This window comes from Artemia franciscana, chromosome 20, assembly GCF_032884065.1.
Source record: "Artemia franciscana chromosome 20, ASM3288406v1, whole genome shotgun sequence".
Lineage (NCBI taxonomy): Eukaryota > Metazoa > Arthropoda > Branchiopoda > Anostraca > Artemiidae > Artemia > Artemia franciscana.
The window spans coordinates 20,674,272-20,697,056 of NC_088882.1; the positions used below are offsets into that span (position 1 = coordinate 20,674,272).

At 34.4% G+C, this 22,785-nt stretch overlaps 2 protein-coding genes across 2 annotated transcripts in view; one reads left to right on the plus strand and one right to left on the minus strand.

Moving 5' to 3' along the window:
• The window catches only part of LOC136039880 (exosome complex component RRP4-like), a 45,791-nt gene extending 36,956 nt beyond the window's left edge, over positions 1 to 8,835 (plus strand). Inside the window, exon 5 of the mRNA XM_065723840.1 lies at positions 8,429 to 8,835. Within this exon, the coding sequence (XP_065579912.1) occupies positions 8,429 to 8,815 (387 nt within the window). The 3' untranslated portion in view covers positions 8,816 to 8,835. The remainder of the gene's footprint in view (positions 1 to 8,428) is intronic.
• The window catches only part of LOC136040017 (rab effector Noc2-like), a 137,365-nt gene that overhangs the window by 70,605 nt on the left and 43,975 nt on the right, over positions 1 to 22,785 (minus strand). The window lies entirely within an intron of this gene.

Below are 22,785 nucleotides of genomic sequence, written 5' to 3' on the forward strand. Positions count from 1 at the left end.
GGTTGCTTTCGTATCCGAATTTCAGTAAATTTTGGCTCTTTAAACTTTACCTCTACAATTCGAATTCCTTTCTGTCTGAATTTTTTTCAACTGTTTTACAAAACCTTATGAGGGAGGGGACAAAATGTATATAAGAGACCTTAATCGTCCAGTTACGTGTTTAAACAATCGTCTTAAAAGCTCCTTATTCTATTTTAGCTAGTTTACAGATTTTTTATATATATTTACAAGAAGTAACATGTGTCCCGCCTGTCCAGTTAGGTGCTTACCGGGCGAGGAAGCACTCAGTCTCGAAAAAGGCACGTCTAACCTCGCCCCTTCTGCTTCTGGACTTAAGGAAAGTGGTTTAAGCCTCAAGTGGCAACATTAGGTGAAGTACGTATAAAATGGTGCGTAGCAGAAGCTTGATTGAAGTTATCCCAAAATTCACGTAAACAGATTTTTTGGCGTGAAGAAAGAGCATTTGCAAATTTGCTTTCTTCATCCTGAGTAAACCAATGTTTAGCCAAATAATGATCACGATCATTTAGCCAAAAAGTGTTAGAACTTTAATCATGCCAATTTTTTTCGTTATCAATTGTATCTACCTTAAATTGAAGGTTTTAACTCTTATACAGATTAAAATTTATTCACAAACTAAATAAAAATCCACAAATAATGAAATGGGAGATATATTGTTTTGCAAACTACCGCCAAAGAGATTATATTAGCAAACCAAAGATGGTAATATGTGAAGACCTGATAAACTGTGTGCCAAACACAAGTTGAACTTGTACGGACATAACGCAACTGGTTTTATGTTATATCAGGGTTATAACTGGTTATAAGTTGTATCAGGGTACTTTTGACATTATAAGTAATCGTTTTATGAGAGAAAATAAATTCCTGGTGATTCTTCTTGGTAGCAACAGGTGGATATGACCTTGATACTTATATACTGCATAATGTGCAGCATTTCAAGGTAAAGAGTGATTAGAAAAGTATTTCCTAAGATCCCAAGCTTTGGACTTGAACCCTGAGACTTTGGGGAGAATCTCAAAGTACTGGTGTGTTGTCAGTTGTAATGCCTTAATTTAAACAGAATAGGGTACTTACGTGTTATAGCGACCACACCCCAAAATATGATGAAAATATAATAACTTAGTAACAAAATTATGGAAAATACAAAAGAGAATTGTAGAAAGCATGTCAATGAGAACGCACTGTATTACAAACCTAACCACCTCTGTTGAATATCTAATTAAAATATACCTGCATAGCTACCGTTTACCTCGCTCAGGCTAAGCTGGTTATCTCTGAGTGGCCACAGAAAACCGGTTTCATTACAGATCTAGAACAAAGTGTGGTCGCTATAATACGTAAGTACCCAGAGTAGTAATTTAGGAGGGTAGCTTTCTAATTTGTACGGTGAATATATATATATATATATATATATATATATATATATATATATATATATATATATATATATATATATATATATATATATATATATATATATATATATATATATATATATATATATATATATATATATATATATATAATATACTAGCTGTTGGTGTGGCGCTTCGCAACACCCCCCCAAGCCCCCCTCGCGCGCGTAAGTCTTTACGCGCCGTATTAGTTACGCGCCATTGAAGTTGTGTCCCTGTGTCCCACCTGTGAATATAGATAGATATATACATGTTTTTAACTACGTAAAACTTGCAAATATACAACATTCTTCGCTTTCCCTTTGTCTGTGCATGTAAATAGATTGTCAGGTTTGCCGACTCTTGAACATGCAACATATAATTGTCCATGGGAAAAACAATCCGTATTCAGATCTTTACCGCATTTTTCTAATGATTGCCCTTGAGCTTTGTTGATGATGATTGCTAATCGAATATTCCATATATCCTCGTCGTCATTTATATATTCCCCCGGCGTCCCTGTTGTATTTGTGTCCCTGTGTCCCGGTCGTCATTTATATTCCCTGTGTCCCGGTGTCCCGGTCTGTAATTTCTCTTTGAGTGTCCCGGTCGTCATTTATATTCCCTGTGTCCCGGTCTTCATTTGTGTCCCGGTCTGTTATTCCTATATATATATATATATATATATATATATATATATATATATATATATATATATATATATATATATATATATATATATATATATATATATATATATATATATATATATATATATATATATATATATATATATATATATATATATTGACAAGGATCGCTAGTTACTTACCATTCATTACCATGAAGAATTTTCCTTATTAAGGATTAGAACCTATTGGCAGGCAGCCAACAATGGGGTAAGACAGATTTTTTCCATGATTTTTCCCTATTCTGCTCTCTTTCCTTTGGTTTCCTTATAATTACTTTATAGTCCCAAATTTCCAGAGAGGGAGATGGCCCCCCTGGCTCCCCTCTGCCGGTGCCCATGTATTGTTATATGAACCTTAAAAGCAAAAAGTAATGATGAAAAAGTAACGATTAATTATTTGGTTAGAGCTTGAACATCCGTGAAAACGGTGGTAGAGACCAAACTAAGAAGTGCAGCATCGTATCACCATGGTTGGAAACCATGAATTGAATGTTTTGAACGTCATATATTGAAAAACAATAGAAATCACTTTTCTTGCGTGGGATTTTCATTAAAAGGTAACGATTTTCATGCGTAGTTTCGCAAGTATACCCTGTTTTTTCATGGCTCTGGGGGATCTAGTTAAAGCTTTCAAGAAAGGTTGTTTCAAAGGAGTACGGACAAAGATATTTATAATTCATTCGGAGGAAAGAGGCAAGCTATTTTTTCTCCAGTCCTCACAGAATTGGTTCACCAATTTTTTCTTTCTGTTGTATTTTATTTTTTCTTTTGACAGGTTTTTTGGGTAGTTTATTACATTTTCACGCTATTTCAACTGAGTTACCTATAAAACCCTCATTTCTTTTTCCATATCAGCTATTAATTAGTCAGATATTCTTAAAAGGACTTATATTCGTGGCCTATCCTTGGGGGATTTTCCAATCTCTACCTTGGGAAACAAAGAGATTAGAATCTTGAGCTTTTCAATATTAAATCTAAATACAATATCCCCTCTAGCAAAAGACTTGTATATCCAAAAACAATGTAAAATAAGTAGGGACCATCTCTATTGTCAAACGATCCAATGAAAATTAAAATTAATAGTTCCTAGAGCTCAAAGCATGATTAAATTACGAACTTTTGCGTAAAGTTTGTGTATTTAATGTGGACGATCCTAAAACGAGAAAAATGAAAAATAAACAGCCAGTATAAACAATTCAATATAGATCTGAAAATTCATACTCAATATAGATATAAAAATTCATTGTTTTAGATTCCCCTCCCCCCTGTTATAAACACTATCACAAATCTATCTCCAATTTTGTTTTAGTCCAGATGTCCAAACTTTTTCTTGGATGTATTTGACTTGTAAAATCACAATTAAATGTTCAAAATTCCCAGTTTTGATTCAATGATCAAAATTGCAATATTGGCTCTTGTAAAAGCCTTTTGTTTCTTTTTTTCTCTTGTACATTGTTAACCCTTAATGAACAATTTTCTTTTGCTCCAAAGAAGTAACGCGGGAGCTCACAACCATCAACGGAGTTCACTGAAAGGTGTTATTTTCCTTTTTTTATTATAAAGAGGTAGCGTAAATGAAGGAGAAATAAGGACTGTTTATTGAATAGCACAGACATGTTAAATCGTAAAAGAAAAATTTCATATAATGGAAACGCAATATTGGCCCTGTTGAAGGAGTTGACATTTCTTTTATTCTCTTGTACTTTGTTAACACCTAATCAACAATTTTCTTTTTTCCAAAGAAGTTACTTGGGAGCTTACAACCGTGAGCAGAGTTCAGTGATTGGTGCTAGGTTTTTTTTATAAAGATATAGTTTAAATGAAAGGAGAAATAAGGACTGTTGTTGGGACAGTAGAGATGTGTCAAATTGTAAAAAAAGAGTTTGATTGAAATACAATATTGCCCTTTTGAAGAATTTATGATTTCTTTTTTTCTTTTGTATATTGTTAACACCTAATCAACAAATTTTTCTTGCTCCAACGAAGTAACTCGGGAGCTTACAACCGTGAACAGAGTTCCGTGAAAGGTGATAGTTTTCCGCCCTTTTTTATGAAGAAGTAACGTAAATGAAAAGAGAATTAAAGACTGTTGATTAGGGAGCAGAGACGCGCTAATTACAAAAGAACAATGGAACTTTGTGAGCAAGCGCTTTCACAGTCTGTGAAAGTTCATATTACAAGCAGAGGTACCAATTCACAAAGTTTTGGGAGGACCCAAAGATTTTTTTCATTTCTGTTTAAAAGAAGGTCCAAAAAAAGACATTTTTCATTGTCTAGGGGCTTATCCTATTGCTTCCAAACATATTTTACTGTTAAAGGTACCTGTGTCTTGACTATTCTACTTTTATATCAACATTGCATTCACCGTCTTTACTAATAATACTGATGTGAAGTTATCGACTTGATCGATCTTCTCTTTACTCAACGTCACCTCTTCACTTTCATTTATCCCTAGTTTGAGCCAATTTATTCTTTTCGTTAATTTCAATACCTATTCGTACGCCCTGAACTCTCAAAATCTTCGAAAATTCCTTCCTTTTTTTAACTTTATTTTATCTAGGACACTCAAGTCATTTGCATTCCCCAAGTATATTTGAGTTTTACCTTCTCATTTGATTCTATGCTCTCCCTTAGCCGTTGTCGTGTTCCTTTGAATAAGCCCACCAAAATAATCCATATAAACGGGGCTAGGAAACAACACTGCTTAATTCCCAATTCAACGCCTTATCTGTTCTAATCTTACTTCCTATCTACCGCAGGAATATTATTCTTGTACACTCAACCACAGCACTAACCGCTTTAATGTACTTATCTGGTATAGGCTACCACACAAGGATAGAAACTTTACTAAAGCTGTTCTATAGGCTGAACCAAATGCCTATTCATAATCTATAAAACTAAGGGCTAAGTGAGTCAGGTGACTTAGACAAATCTCAATTACCAATATAGGATCTTAAATTTAGTCGACACATCCTCTCCCCTTCTTAAAAACACGGTGTTCTTCTCTTAAAACTTGATGTACAGCATCTCTTACTGTAATAAATAAAAAAAAAGTTTTTTTTAGCTGCAAGTAAGGAGCGACATTAAAAGTTAAAACAAAAAGAAATTATTCCGTATATAAAAGGGGTTGTCCCCTCCACTCTGTCACAGTTCTACTTTTTAAACCAATAAAAAACTTTTGCGTAAAGAGCGAGGCGTTGAGGAGGAGACAACCCCTTTCATATACGGAATAATTTCTTTTCGTTTTAAGTTTTAATGTCGCTCCTTACTTGCAGCTAAAAAAAACTTGTTTTTTTCATTTAATTTCTGAACGTTTTTGAATTAACGTATGTTTTGATTTTGAGTCACCGCACAAGAATAATTAAAACGAAATTTGTATATTATTATTTTTTTTGGCTAATGGCTTTCTCATAGTTTTGATCGGACGATTTTGATAAAACAAAGGGGTGGAGGAGGAGGCCTAATCGCCCTCCAATTTCTGGTTACTTCAAAATGCAACTAGAACTTTTTATTTTTTCTACAAACGTTTTCATTAATAATAAAATACGTAAATTACGAATTAACTTACTTAACGAACTTCTATGTTTGTATATTTTTGTTACGTATATGAGGGGGTTCACCCCCTCGTCAATACCTTGCTCTTTACACTGAAGCTTGAATTTAGTCCCATATTTTTAACAATGACCCCTGAATCACAAAGGCCGTAGAATAAATAGTTGAAATTACTAAAAATACTTTAGCGTGAAGATCAAGGTATCCCCACCCCAACACGACAGTCCCTCTGAAAACGTCTGTACAGTTTCCAATAACCATTTTTATATGTAAAACAATGGTCAAAGCTGGTAACTTGCAGCCCCTGCCCCGGGGACTGTGGGGGATTAAGTTGTCTCCGAAGACATAGTTATCAGGTTTTTCGACTATTCTGAACGAAATGGCTATCTCAAAATTTTGATCCGGTGACTTTGGGAAAAAATGAGCGTAGGAGGGGGCCTAGGTAGCCTTCAATTTTTTTTCACTTAAAAAGGGCACTAGAAATTTAAATTTTTGTTGAATGAGCCCTCCCGCGGCATTCTAGGACCACTAGGTCGATATGATTACCCCTGAAAAAAAACAAAAATATAATAAAATAAACACGCATCTGTGATCTGTCTTCTGGCAAAAAATACAAAACTCCACATTTTTGTAGATAGGAGCATGAAACTTCTACAGAATGGTTCTCTGATACGCTGGATCTGATGTTGTTATTTTCGTTACAATTCTGTGACTTTTAGGGGGTATTTTCCCCTATTTTCTAAAATAAGGCAAATTTTCTCAGGCCTGTAACTTTTGATGGGTAAGACTAAACTTGATGAAACTTACATATTTAAACTTATTAAAATGCAAGTATTTTGATGTAACTATTGGTATCAAAATTCCGTTTTTTAGAGTTTCGGTTACTATTGAGCCGGGTCGCTCCTTACTGCAGTTCGTTACCACGAACTGTTTGACAAGTGTCACCAAGCTGAGTAATTTACTCCCTACAGATACCACGCTCATGCCTCTATAATTACCCCGCTCGTTCTTATCACCTTTCTTGTAAAGGCTAGGGTTGAATCGAAGCATTTCTAAAATCGTTAGGTACTTGCCCTTTTTTAAAAATCATGTTCATAATCCTCAGTTATTTATATCTATTTTCGCAACCCCCTATATTACAAAAACTCATTTACCACACTATCAGCACCTGAGATCTTACTATTATTCAATGCTTTTAGCACAGTCTTGAACATCTCTATCGCAGAATGAATGAATGAATGACTGTATTTAAAGCCATTTTTCAGGCCGTATACATACATATATAACAACAAACAAACTAAATTATGTAACAATCGACTTTTGAATAACAACACCCTTCCGGACAAAATTTGCCAGTGCTACTATATTTCTTTCGACGTCGACTTCAAAGTTCTAAGAAGGGGCTCACGACTATCCATCCCAAGAAAGCTCCCTCTTAGCTCATTTAGCTCCCTCTTATCGCTGAATGAATCTTCTTTCACTTCCAAATTGTAAAAAAAAATAATCTTTTTTATATCCTTTCTTACAAATTTATCACGGTCTAAAAAATTTCTAAAGGTTCTGCACATCTCTCTGTAACACTTATTATTATCGATAATTCATTCCCCGTTCCTATGCATTCGTGCAATTGATTTAGAACCAAATTTTAGCTTTGCTTTCACCATATCGAAGGTATGTCTATAAATAAAATCTGAAATAGTCGCATTGGTATTTCTCCAAAGACTTGCCAAATATCATCAGTAAGCTTTAATTATCTAATTAATTATTGACTAATCACCTTTTTCATTTTTCTAAGTCTGTATTCATATATTAATATCTGCATTAGAACAAAAGTTTTTTATAAATCTAGAAACTAATCAATACGAGATTCATTCGTGCCAAACTGTTTGATTTTTTCGGTGTGATCGCGGCTCTTGTCTATGGGATTGCTAAATGTATATCTAAATTTTATTGGACAATCATGCTATTTTGTACTAAATTTTAATGTTTATTTATTTTTTTATAATGCGTATATTTTTTGTAATCATTCTTTATTGTTTTTTGGTGTTTCTTTTTTGTGTATTTCTGATAAGGAATTACTTTTCAAGAAATCACCCAAAGAAAATGCGTATAATGGTGAAAATTGTTGCTTGGTAGAACAATTGTGATTAGTTTTTGAGTTTCGCATATAAACTTCCGTTGTAAAGTTTACCTTAACCGTAAACTATTTCTATTGCTGAAAAATCCAAAACAGCCTTGTTTTGCCAAAAAAATTGAACGACTTAACAAACTGATTAATCAAAAACTAAGACAGATAAAGACTCAAATATTATATCAATGTAAAATTTTCTATTAGGATTACATTTTAGTAATCAACCAATAAAAGAACAAGGAAAAACATTAATAATTTGGTCCTCGACGTTATCAGAAGCATTGATTTTTAAACTCCAGTTTTTCGTCATATCGTGCCCCCCCCCCGCTCTCTCTCTCTCTCTCTCTCTCTCTCTCTCTCTCTCTCTCTCTCTCTCTCTCTCTCTCTCTCTCTCTCTCTCTCTCTCTCTCTCTCTCTCTCTCTCTCTCTCTCTCTCTCTCTCTCTCTCTGAATCTTTCCTCTCCTTCCTCTTTCCTTCTCTGTCACTCCTCTACTTGTTTCTTTCTAAATTCGCAACCACTATGATGCCTTCTTCTTATTTGAGTTAATATATTATTCTTGTTCAATTGTGTAGCTTTTTAAGTAGACATTTTCTAATTAAAAAATATTCCGCATAATTTACTGTGCAATGTTTTCTAGGGAATTCTTGTCAAAGTTCCTCCGCACTTAATTAAAACAAGCAAGTTGAATTTTCATAATCTTCCCTATGGGGCCAGCATTATAATTGGTAGCAATGGTTATATTTTCGTTGGACCGACAATGAACGAAGACGAGAGCACTGGAGGATATGTCCAAAATTTGAACCCAATCCCGTTGCCTGAGAGACAAGTGATCATTAGACTTAGAAACTGTGTGGAATTGTTGTCCCAAAGTCAGATAATGATTTTTGATACCACTGTGACTAAATGTTATGAGGCAAGTATTGATCTGGGGTATAATATCAAAGATCTTATATTGCCTGAGGTGATACGTGACGTTGCATCTGTTGTGAGGAGTCAGGTTGAAGAAATTGTAGTTGAAACTTGAAATAAATTTGTTTCTACTGATTTTTTTTTTATTTTGTACATTAAATCATGTCTTTTAAATGCAAATTCTGCTTTACCGTTTGCGTTTTACAGATATTTTGATAAATAAAACTGATGCGCACAACGAGGATCAAACAATTTTTTGGCTCTCTATTTGAGGACTCAACATCAATGGCCTTCAAGTGTCTCAAAGAACTGATAGACCATTTGAATCAAACCTTACTGTATACCTATCTACCTTAGTTCTTCCCTAGGATGGATGATAGACGTGATCGTCAAGAATGGAAAAGAGTCATTTACATACAACTCTGAAAAACTTATGCCAACCATGGCTCTCATGCCTTTCATCACTTCAACCAAGTTGATTATTCAAAAATCACTTTTTTTAGTGGGAGGGAGGGTTAGAGGGAATGGGCATTTTTCACAACCTCTAAAAACAAGTGAATGACATGAAAAACAGTGACTCAGGTATATCTAAAGAGACTGTGCCAGAAGTCCCCTTCCCCCCTTCTGCTTAAGTGCATGCCAGAAATGTTCTTCAGAAACAGAGAGAATGTAAGGCAACATAGACAAAAAAAAGTAGAAAAACCGAGCCTCCAATGTTTCTGAAACTGGTATAATGGGTCTCTTTAAATATGTCAGTTCGATAGCAAAAAATATAGAGTTAGTCACATCAAAAAAATGTGCACTATCCATTGTATTTGTTTCAATTTTAAGGTGATGTCTTTATTTTAAAAGAATTTCTTTATGAAAATACTCAATTACCTGGCAACCATGTTGTTTGACGCTAGAATCTTAAAGAAACGAAAAGAATATAATCTGGTACTAATTGATTTCTGAACGACTTACATATCAACCCGTCAAAAGTAATACGTTAGCCAATATGAAATCAGCTTAAAGAATTGTGTCTAATTGACTTCTATTTTAATACTTTACCATTAGATCCAGCAACTAGTCGTATATCAAGAATTTGCAGATTGAAAAATTTCTAAGCGGATGCTCGGACTCATCCTTTAGACTTACATGCTCATTTAAAAGCTGTTAAAGAATCTCTAACGCATCGGGTTCTTCGTTAGAGATGATATTTCAGTCTTTCTTTAGTAGAAGAGGGAGATTAAAAATTGTCCTAGGGGAAGGTAGAACTTCATGCGATAAAATCCATTTTAAAGAAACTATTGAAGTTTTTATTCTTAGGGCTATAGTTTCCCCGTCCCTAGAGGCCCCTACTCTCCACGGGAAAAACAAAAAACAATTTCAGCATTACATTAACATTTTAAGTTAGTGTTTGATTCAACACTATCTTGTTACTTTGCAAGTTAAATCCATTAGATTGTCATAGATTGAAAGCAAACTTTATACGTAAAGACAATACAATTCAAAATGGAGGGAGAGTGGACGAAAAAGGCAAACAGTGTTTGCTTGAATAATAACAAAGGCAAAGGACTGAATTCTCGGACCACTGGGTCGATACGGTCACCCCTGGAAAAAAACATACAAAAAAAATTAATAAATAAATAAATAAACACGCATCCGTGATCTGCCTTCTGGCAAAAAATACAAAATTCCACATTTTTGTAGATAGGAGCTTGAAACTTCTACAATAGGGTTCTCTGATACGCTGAATCTGATGGTGTGATTTTCATTAAGATTCTATGACTCGTAGGGGTTGTTTCCTCTTATTTTCTAAAATAAGGCAAATTTTCTCAGGCTCGTAACTTTTGATGGGTAAGATTAAACTTGATGAAACTTATATATTTAAAATCAGCATTAAAATGCGATTCTTTTGATGTAGCTATTAGTATCAAAATTCTATTTTTTAGAATTTTTGGTTACTATTGAGCCGGGTCGCTCCTTACTACAGTTCGTTCCCACGAACTGTTTGATTCACAGGATGGTAAGACAACTACCCTTATTGATTATTTTAGTGTAAACCGAAGACTGGCGGGACCGATACAAGATACTTGGCAAATAGGAGTGCTGTTGTTGATGTTAAAAGTAAATATTTCCATCTATTTAAAGCTGAAATTTAGGAAGGATAATTACCTTCCGGGAAGCTATGTCCTTGGTATAATCCAGGATAGAAATTGGAGAGATTTTTTCTAGGGACAGTTGGATACTAAGCAAAGAGTTTGGCAGTAGAACTGAGTAAAGTCTGACAATGGAGAAGATAGATGAAATAATTTTAGCAAAATAGTTTGTGAAGTTGTTGATGGTTTTCTAGGGAAGAAAATTAGAAACACAGACAGGAAAATTAGCGAAAATGTTTTATGTCGAATAGAGGGGAGCAGGGGCCTGTATAAGAATTATTTGAGTGATAGATCATATGAAAATAAGAGAAATTTAAAGGATGGGGAGAAAGTATTAAAATGTGAAGTGGAGCCCATGAATAAAATTCTAAAGATCTGGAATATGCAGCCAGACGGCGTAATAGAAAAATATTGTATCGACATGTTAATAAATTGAGAGGGATTATCAATCTCGACTTGTCCCAGTTAAAGGTAGGAATGCGGCAACAACTAGTGAGAAGAAAAGAGTTAAAGAGAGATGGGCAAAACATTTTGAGAATGTACTAAACTGTGATAGAGTTACAGGAAAATATATAGAAAAAATGAAAAAGTAGACACTGGATGTGAAGGAAGATTTATTTGTGAGGAAAAATTAATTACAGGGCCAGAGGATTTTAAAAAATGATAGTGTGAAAAATGAGTTGCTTTTTTTTATTTTTTTTTGATATGGTAGTTGTGAAGAAAAAATGAAAAAGTAGACACTGGATGTGAAGGAAGATTTATTTGTGAGGAAAAATTAATTACAGGGCCAGAGGATTTTAAAAAATGATAGTGTGAAAAATGAGTTGCTTTTTTTTTATTTTTTTTTGATATGGTAGTTGTGAAGTTAGAGGTAAGTTACTGAAGATTATGAATTTGATTTTCAAAAAAGGGGAAATACCTAGCAATTTTAAGAAAATTCTAATTAAACCTCTCTATAAGAAAATTGATAAGAGTGAGTGTACTCTTATCAAGTTACTGAAGATTATGCATGTGATTTTCAAAAAAGGGGAAATACATAGCAATTTTAAGAAAATTCTAATTAAACCTCTCTATAAGAAAGTTGATAAGAGTGAGTGTGGTAATTATAGAGGCATTAGCCCGGTTTCTCCGGGAAGCAAATACTTTGTAATTCGTATGATGATGCTTTTTAGACTTAGAAATGCTGCAGACAAAATTTTAAGACAAGAACAGTGGGGTGTTAGGAATGGTAGAGGATTCGTCGACCAAATTTTCTCTTTTAGATTAATAATTGAGAAGTGCCTTGGTCATCAAACGCGTTTAGTCCTTAGTTTTATAGACTATGAGCAAGCCTTTGCTTTAGCTGATAGACGATTTTTAGCGAAGGCTCTGTCCTTGTATGGTATACCAGATAAATATGTTAAAGCGACTAGTACTAAATATGAGAATAACATTCCGGCAGTTAAGGTACGAAATGAGGCTGGTAGCTAGTTTCTCATTAAATCAGGAGTTAAGTAGATTTGCGTTCTATCCCCATTTACATGAATCATTTTGATGTACTTTGTCCTAGGGAGCACAGAAAAGGTGAAAACGTAATTGTGGGTAATGAGAAGAGCGATCAAGTGGATAGTTCTACTTGCCTACGAAGTATTATTAGTAAAGATGGTGCCTGCAGTAAATATGTTAAAAGTAGAATAGCAAAGGTCCAGGGTGTTTTTCACAATTAAAAAAGTTTGGAAGAATAGGAAGAATATTCTACGAACCAAGATTAGAATATTGGAAGCTAAGTGATGACAATGGTCAAGCATGGTTCTGAAGTGAGGGCGCTCCGAAAAATGTAGTTAGATTTCCTGGATGTTTTCCAGAGAAATGGTCTACGGATTGTTTTGGGTAGTACCCGACTGATTGACCGTATCTCAAACAGTAAGCTTTACGAAAAATGTGGTTCAATTCTGCTTTTTAAGGCTATAATGCCTGAAGAATGAGATGGCTAGGACACGTTCTACAGATGAAGGATGACAGATTGCCAAAGATTGTCCTTGTCGGCCAGCCGTATATATATATATATATATATATATATATATATATATATATATATATATATATATATATATATATATATATATATATATATATATATATATATATATATATATATATATATATATATATATGTATATATATACTAGCTGTTGGGGTGGCGCTTCGTGCCCCCCCCCCCGCAGGTAAGTCATTACGCGCCATATTAGTTACGCGCCATTGTAGTTGTGTCCCTGTGTCCCACCTGTGAATATAGATAGATATATATATATTTTTAACTACCTAAAACTTGCGAATATACAACATTCTTTGCTGTCACATTGTCTGTCCATACAAATAGATTGTCAGGTTTACCAACTCTTGAACATGCAACATAATAATTGTCCATGGGAAAGCAATCCGTATTCAGATCTATACCGCATTTTTCTAACGATTGCCCTTGAGCTTTGTTGATGGTGATTGCTAACCGAACATTCCTTGTGTCCCCGTCGTCATTTATATATCCCCGTGTGCCCCCGGCGTCCCCGTTGTAGTTGTGTCCCTGTGTCCTGGTTGTCATTTATATTCCCTGTGTCCCGGTCGTCATTTGTGTCCCGGTATCCCAGTCTGTAATTTCTCTTTGAGTGTCCCGGTCGTCATTTATATTCCCTCTGTCCCCGTCGTCATTTGTGTCCCGGTCTGTAATTTCTCTTTGAGTGTTTCTTCTTTTTAGTTTTTTTTTTTTAGTTTTTTACCTTTTTTCTTTTTTCAGTTTTCTTTTTCTTCTTTATTTTTCAGCGTCACTATGAAATACATATCGCCGAACCTTTGTTTTTTTAACTAAAATCTGGTAGGCATTGATGACCTTGTCCAAGTCAAAATCCCAAACCCAATCATCATCGCTATCATTTTCAGTTTTGATATGTTTTGACTCTCGCTGTCCAGGTGGATTGTCATCTAACTGCGCGGTTTTGCGTTCTTTAGCCGCAAGCCTGTTTTCTTGCTGTTCTTGTGATTCCTCGGCACGCTTTCTTTTCTTACTTTCTCTATCAGCCGCAAGCCTGTTTTCATGCTGTTCTTGTGATTTCTCGGCACGCTTTCTTTTCTTACTTTCTCTATCAGCCGCAAGTCTTTTGGCATAGACTCTTTGAGCAGCTTCCTCGGCTGTTGCCATTGTAGGTTCTTCAGTCATTTTACAAATTTGTCTTTGAACGATTTCCTTAAATACTTATAATGACGTCATATACTAAACATCGTCATAAAAAACATGACGACAACTAACTTCATGACGACATACAGCTCAATCCTTATAATGACGTCAGTCGACAGACAGACAAACAACTTATTTTTATATATATAGAATTTATGTTGAAGGGATATTAACCTATATCAAAACACACTATGTGCATACAAGTTCTCGAAAGGACGCATTAGCTATGTCACTGAACTAATTAGGGTATTAAGTTGAAACTTTCAGGGAGTGTTAAGGGAAATGTTGAAATAAAAATACACGCGCTATGTTCATATTGCTATTACTTTTGCTACTAATGCTAGTTTAACTACTGCTATTACGGTGGGTAAGGGTATTAAGATGAAACTTTCAGGGAATGTTTAGAAGAATGTTGAACTAATCAAAAGATATTATATGCATGCTACTACTGCTACAACTACAACTACCCCTAAAGCTAAGAGTATTAGGTGAAATTTTCAGAGACTGTTGAGGGGCTTCTGAACAAAATAAAATCACATTATGTGCATGTAGGTTGTCAAAGGGGTGTATCAGCATTATCTCAAAAACGACTTAGAGCACAAGTTGAAAATCTCAGGGTATGTTAAGGAGGATGCTGAATTAAGTAAAACTAATACTGACAGTAATGGCGTTAAGGTGAATATATCAGGGAATTATTAGGATGAATTTTAACCAAATCAAAACAAAATTTGCTTCAAGTTGTCAAAAGGGTGTATCAGCAATACCTAAGGATCGGCTTAGAGAATTGCGTCAAAACTTTCAGGCCATTTTGAGGGGGATGTTGAACTAACCAAAAAGTGCTATGTGCATGCAACTACTACTTTTTTTACTGAACGTCTACTATCTTCTACTTAGAATAAGGGTATTAAGCTGACATTTTCTGTAAATTTTGAGGGGGTACTGAACTAAATAAAAACACTCTGTGTGTATGCAGGTTACCAAAATTAAGTATCGGCAATACCTAAGGAACAGCTTAGAGCATTAAGTTGCTGCTTCATGGCATATTGAGGGTAATGTTGAGCTTATCAAAAGGCTTAGAGTATCAAGTTGAAAATTTCAGGGCATGTTGAGTGGGATGTCGAACTAATGAAAAGGCATTATCTACATTCTACAACTACTACTAGTGTAGTTACTGCTACTATTGCTGCAACTACTACTACTACTACTGATGCTAAGGGTATTATTAAGAAATTTCCAGGGAATGCTTAGGGGGATGCTGAACTAAATCAAAACACACTATGTTCATGCAGGTTGTCAATAGGGCGTGTCAGCAATATCTTAAGAGTGGCTTCGAGTATTAAGTTAAAACTTTCAGGGTGTGTTAGGGAGGGGGGAGTGGCTGTTGTACCAATCAAAAGGGACTACGTACATACTACCACTATTGCTACGACTACTATATGTCTACTATAATATACGACTACTGAGGCTAAGAGTGCTAAGGTGAAACTTTCAGAAAATGTTAAGGGGCATGTTGAGCTAAACCAAACACACTATGTGCATGCAGTTTATCAAAAGGGCATATTATCAGTTTCTCGGTGACAGATTTGAGCATTAAGTTGAAACTTTCAGGTCATTCTGTGGAGGATCTTGATCTGCATACTGCTACTAGTATGACTATTGCCTCTGCTTTTACGACTACTAATACTACTGAGGCTAAAGGTTTTGAAGTGAAACCTTCAGGGAATGTTTAGGGGGATGTTGAACTAAGTCAAAACACACCATGAACATGTAGGTTGTAAAAATGGGGTTTCACCAACAACCCAGGAGCGGCTTAGGGTATTATGTTGAAACTTTCAGGGCATGTTAAGGGGGATGTTGAACTAACTAAAAGGCACTAAGTGCAAACTACTACTACTATCGGTACTACTTTTAATATTATAGCTGATACTACGACTACTGATACGACTGAAGCTATTGGTACTAAGGTGAAAATTTCAGGGAATGTAGCACAAAAATTAAGCACACTATGAGGGTGCAGGTTATCAAAAGGGCATAATAGCTGTATCCCAGGAACAACTTAGACCATTAAGATATAACTGTTTGTGCACGTTTAGTGGGATGTTGAACCAGCCAAAAGGCACTATATGCAAACTACTACTACTATTTTTACTGGTACAACTACTGCTACCAAGTAGTAGTAGTACTAAGGCAAGGGTATTAAGACAAAATTTTCAGGAGTTTTCCAAAGGGATATTGAATTTAATCAAAATACTCAATGCGTATACAGGCTGTCAAAAGGAGGGATCATTAATTTCCCAGTAGTACTATAACTACTACTGCTGCTACTAGTACTGCTAAGAACTTACTAAGGCTAAAGGTATATACTAGTCTTAGTACCTACTAAGGCTAATTGTATTAAGTGAAACTTTCAGGTATTGTTGAAGGGAGTGTTAGGCTAAATTAAAAAAAAAACACTGTGCATGCAGGTTATCAATAGAGTGTATCAGCAATATCTCAGAAACGGCTTAGATTATAAAGTCAAGACTATCAGGGTATGTTGAGCTGATGTTTAACTAAACAAAAAGGCCAATGGCGTCGTTGAGAGGAGCAAGGTGGGCAGTTGCTCCCCTACAATAATTTGGAAAAAAACTATAATTAATTAAGTAGCTTTAAAACTGTTGCTCGTGTGTAAGTTTCAAATTTGCTCTTCACTTTGAGCAGAAATTTTTTAAGTTAAACCACGTTGGTTTTAAACATAGAGAAGCGACATAAATAGGGGTAAATTACACTTCATAATATGTTCCACATTAATATTTTTCCAAATATACTGCCTTTAAAACCTTGTCATTAAGTAAAAATGTTAGCCTAGTTAATGGCAAAATTAAAAAACGTTCTGTGCTTCCTATTTCGCCACATTAGCTCAAGTCAATTTTTTTCCTGATATTTAAGGTGCTTTTACTTCCTAAAAGCTATCAGTTCAAGAAGATTAGATTTGTTGTTTTAAAACTATTGAAAGTGGAAATGAATACACCCTCTAAATCAGCAAATAGGACCTAAATGGAATCATTAAAGAATAAGAAGATAGATATAAAGTGAATATAATTTCTCGAATGAATGACAAATCATTGAAAAAGAAAATTAGACTTAGTGCTTTTTATAATGATATTCATACTATAATTATATAGGTCAAATCGGTTGTAGTTTCTTCATGGAATTCGGTAGGGGAAGGTACGCTCCAGGAATCCTTTAATTGTTTTAAATTTTATATCTAGTATCTAGTTGAAACTCTGATCCGCTTTTTTTCATTGAAATGAACGTGGAAACGAATTCGCCCTTTAAATCAAACAGTTCGTGGTAACGAACTGTAGTAAGGAGCGACCCGGCTCAATAGTAAACGTAACTTTAAAAAACGGAATTTTGATGCTAAAATATACATCAAAAGAATTGGATTTTCATGCTGATTTTAAATATATAATCTTTATCAAATTTAGTCTTTGTCATCAAAAGCTACGAGCCTGAGAAAATTTGCCTTATTTTGGTTAATAGTGGGAAATACCCCCTAAAAGTCAAATAATCTTAACGAAAATCACACCATCGCATTCAGCGTATCAGAGAACTCTGTAGCAAAAATTTCAAGCTCCTATCTACAAAAATGTGGAATTTCGTATTTTTTGAAAGAAGACAGATCATGGGTGCGTGTTTGTTTTTTTCAGGGGTCATCGTATCGACCAAGTGGTCCTAGAATGTTGCAAGAGGGCTCATTCTAACGGAAATAAAAAGTTCTAGTGCCCTTTTTAAGTAACCAAAAAAATCGGAGGGCACCTAGGCCCCCTCCCACGCTCATTTTTTCCCGAAGTCAACGGTTCAAAATTTTGAGATAGCCATTTTGTTCCACATAGTCGAAAACCATAATAACTATGTCTTTGGGGATTAAAACGAACAGAAATTATTACGCATATGATGGGCTCACCTCCTCCTAATACCCTGGTCTTTACACTAAAGTGTTTTTAGTAATTTCAACTATTTGTTGTATGGCTTTTGTGATTCAGGGGTCATTCTTAAGAAATTGAGACAAAATTTAAGCTTTAGTGTAAAGAGCGAGGCATTGACGAGGGGGAAAACCCCCTCATATACGTAATAAAAACATGAGAATACAGAAGTTCGTTATGTAAGCTAATTTGTAAGTTACGTATATCTTTTACTAATAAAAACCTTCGTAAAAAGTTAAAAGTTCTAGTTGCCTTTATAAGTAACCAAAAAATCGGAGGGCAACTAGGCCTTCTCCCCCGCTCCTTTTATTCTCAAAATCATTCAATCAAAACTATGAGAAAGCAGTTTAGCTAAAAAAAATAAATATGCAAATTTTGTTTTAGTTATTCATCGGCGGATAGCCAAAATCAAAACATGCATTGATTCAAAAACGTTCAGAAATTAAAAAAAAACAAGTTTTTTTAAAGGAAAGTAAGGAGCGGCGTTAAAACTTAAAACGAACAGAAATGACTTCGTATACGAAAGGGGCTGCTGCTATCATCAGCTCCCCGCTCTTTACGCTTAAGTTTTTTACTGTTTGAAAAAGTAGAGTTAAGAGAAAGAGTCAAACTTAAGCGTAAAGAGCGGGGCGTTGATGAGGAAGCAGTCCCTTTCATATACGAAGTAATTTCTGTTCGTTTTAAGTTTTAATGCCGCTCCTTACTTTCTGTTAAAAAAAAACTTGTTTTTTTTAATTTAATCAAAATAAGCAACAGCTGCCTTTTGGATTAACTCTTGCCTAATTCCATCGGTTAGAGATCGGCTTAAAAAGTTCAAAACAGGATTCAAAATTAATTTGTCTTCCATTTTACACTGACCAAATGCTTTCTAAAATTAACCTGCCCCACTCCTTTACTCCACCTTCCCTCTCTTTTCCTTTTCTTTCCTCTCTGTTTATTCCCTCTCTCCTTACATTCAATTTAAGTCCACAGAATATCAAATATGCGAAATCAATAGACGTTGACACCTTGATAAACCGTCACACAAGTTTTAATTAAAACTGGTATTTTGCCAAATACTGCGAGATCTAGCAAGTGGGATTAAATTCATACCTCAGACTATCAGGTACGTGAAAATGAAAAATAGTCGACTAGTTTAGATGTTGACACCATGAAAGCTAGTTCAATACTGAAAGCTGAACAACTGATCGCATGCATCCAACAGTTTTCCCGTATCTTGCGGGATTTTCAAGAAAGATTAATATTTCTGTATTTTTTTTCAAAATGTGTCACATCTTTCTTCTGTTGCAGAAATAATCTGAAGAAATTGGAGCCGTTGATATCTTATTTTTCGTCTAATATCAAAGATTTAAAAAAAAATATGTTTCACATTCAGCTAGGTGCTAGTGCCAGTAAAAACTTTAAAAAAAATTAAGTTTCTCTAAGCTCTGGAAAAGCTTGTCTTACAGTATGCTGGCTTACGGGTTATACATGGCTAAAATCTTCGGCATATTAGACGCAACCAAGCATCACTATCTTCATTGTGCCACAAGACTTGCTGACCCCCATCAGAGTGGTTTTGAATCACTAAAATTTATCGTGTGAACTGAGAAAGAACTAAGAGGGAACACACTCCTCTGAATTGCATAAGTCCAGCTTCTCTTCAATTTCCCATATTCTTTTATGTAGCCACAATTAAAAAAGTATATAACAAAGATAGTAAAACATATACAGGTAGAAAATCTGCTTGCTATTTTTATTTTGAGCCCCTTTTTGTAGCTAGTTCTCTATATTACAGAAGAATGGGCACAAAAAAAAACGAGGAAGAATAAGTTCAGTGTTTCCCCGGAGAATTGTTAGAAGAGGATGGAAAAAGGCCTCAGTATTGAGGTGCTCAATCCTTCTCTTTGGGAGTGAAGTGGTCTAAGTCCACTCAGGGTCCTGAGTTCCCATACGATGAAAAGAAAGTTAAGCGGCTTTGAAATATCCTCAAGGTATCCAAAGACCAAATATAGCGAGCACAATTTAGTAAGAAGTCACCAAGAAGGAGAGAGAAATTCAGGATACCAAGGATTTAGTCAGGATGAGCCTGTAGAACTTAGCCTAGAACATTTGGAGGCTTAATGCTAGGTGGCAGAAACATAATTTTTAGGGAATGTAGACAAATATAAAGGCGACCACGTGTCGAAAGTTATGACAGTGTCGACCACGCACGTTTTGACACCGCGACGAAGAACTGCGAAACAAATCTAGTAGTAAATGTTCTTATTACTAGACGACATGCGCCATTGAAGTTAGAGAGTGTCTCAAAACGAATCCCGAATTCTAATCTACTATGGATCAAATTTACCACCCATTTATACGACATTTACGAATTTAAACCACAAAACACAACCTGGAAAACACAAACACGGTATCAAAACATAAACTTAATGATGAGTGATAACAAAGCATGCAAAACAGTGTTGCCAACAACAACAAATAAAAATAATGGGCTTTTCAATTCCAGTCTTCTTGTTGAGACAACCTTTGTTTCGGACAAAATATTATAAATTTTTGTCCGAAAATTTTTTTGTCCGAAATTTTTTTTTAATTTTAGTTCTAAAACATATTAGTGTTCAAAAGATGCAGATAATAAAAAATTTGATCCCCTCCGCCCAACTTGCATGATGGTCATATATTAAGATCCCTTGTCAAGCTGTCCTAACAATGTCAACATACAATCTAACGCTGTTGTCAAGTAAATTAAGGCTCTACTCAAGCCTTCCTTAACTCCTTTTTTAACTTTCTTAGTCAACCTTTCTTTCATTATAGCCCTAAAAAGCGGGCTTGAACCACATTTTTCGTACAGCCTAATGTTTGAAATACGGTCAGTCAGTGGATTGGAAATAGTCTCTTTCCGTACTGATATTAATGACTTTTGGTATGCGTAGATTACGAAATTTCATTTAAAGCATCGGAGCAGATGGACAAATTTCACAGTTTTAAAAAAATTTGAAACTCAACGTTTTAAGCATTTTTAACAAAATTATTAATTTCATTCTGATTGGTATTAGGAAAATCAAGGAAGAACTAACACTAACAGTTTTAAATATTAATATTGAAGTTATACAGTGGAGCAAATCTACAGTTGAAGATGAAAATTCTGTCCGGAGGTGAAAAACGTTTCTTATTATTTTTTTTTTCAACGACACTTTTCAAAATCAAAGGCGGATTACCCCTGCTGACCTCTCTCCCCAGTTTCCGCCACTGAGTCGATTAAAAATGGATGCACAAGTGTGTTTTGTGGCTGAAATAAACCCATTAGATATTGCTCTGATACAAAAAAAATATGACTGATTTTATCCGTCATATAGAGGAAAATGGAAAGGATTGTCTGTTAAAAAAAGAAAAACTTTGAATATTATTCCAATTCTTTTTTCGTGTACATTATTGAATAAAAGACAAGACTGTGGTTTTGAAACTCTTTTATGTTCATCTTTGCTTCCAGATAGGACACTAGACTGTCATAACTTTATTTGTCTTGTCACAAGATCTCACACTCTAGTCTCCCTTAAAAAAACGTCACTTCGATATATATTTGTGATATGTTTAAAACTTTAAATAAGAGAAGATTTGACATATCTCTTATCTGAGATACATTTATATTTTTCAGGGCTTCTTTAATTTATTTTGTATATACTATATTTTTATATTGTATATAAAAAACTATTTTTTATTTTTTATTTTATTGTCTGTATTTTGAAATGATTGAAATTTGAATTTATTGTTCCAAAAAAATATTGTATCTATTCCGGCTTCTAGCCATATTCTAGATATGGAAATCGGAAGCTAAATCTCAACTTATCTGAAATACTTTTTCGAAATTATAAGTTCAATGGCAATATCTGTAACTTTTTGTAAGTTATCCGAAAAGCCTTTCTGAATCAGTTTTTAAAAGGCGGTGCATTTCTAAAGATCAGAGACCCATTTGCATTGAAACACGTGTGACTAAAGGTTTACATACGGAAACAAAACGGGACAAATAAACACAATGAAGAGATAGTATTACTTAGGAAATCAAACAAAATATGTATTTTTCATTATTATGTAAAGTTAAAAAAAAACAGGTAAAACATTCGTATACTTTCCATTTAGTTAGATATTTAAACTTAGCAAAGTCTAAATAGTTGGATTAGCAAGATGAAATCAATGTATAAACAATTGGAAGAACCAAATACAATTCTGTAATTTCAATTAAATGATGTTCTGAAAACATTCGTTTTTAAGTAGAATATAAGACTTATAACCATTACCCCAGGATGTACTTTCAAATGCGGATTTCTTAGGAATTTCTTGTAAAAGTTCTATATATGACTGAACTGCATTTTAGTGAAAAGTAAGGTTATGAATTTGGAAGTTTTTAATTAACTAATCTTGAAAAAAAACTACAATTGAATAAAATTCGTTAAAGCTATATTTTTTGTTGTTGTAAAAATAAAAGAATTGAATTGATTTTTGACATAGCCACTTCCATGAAAGTTGTTTTCACGTTTAAATTTTGAAAAATCTATTCAAGAGGACATAAGACTTGTATAGGCAACGGGACTAAAATTTTTAGACGACTTATCATCAAGGAATGTCCGACTGGAGTAAATAAGGCGGGCCCATTGTTTTCGCATGGAAACCCTGGACATAGCAATAACAACAAAGAGAAAATAAAAAGCAAGTATTTTTAATTAACATAAAGAATAATATTTAAACTTAGGACGAACAGAAAGTATTCCATATATAAGGAGGGCAGCCCCAT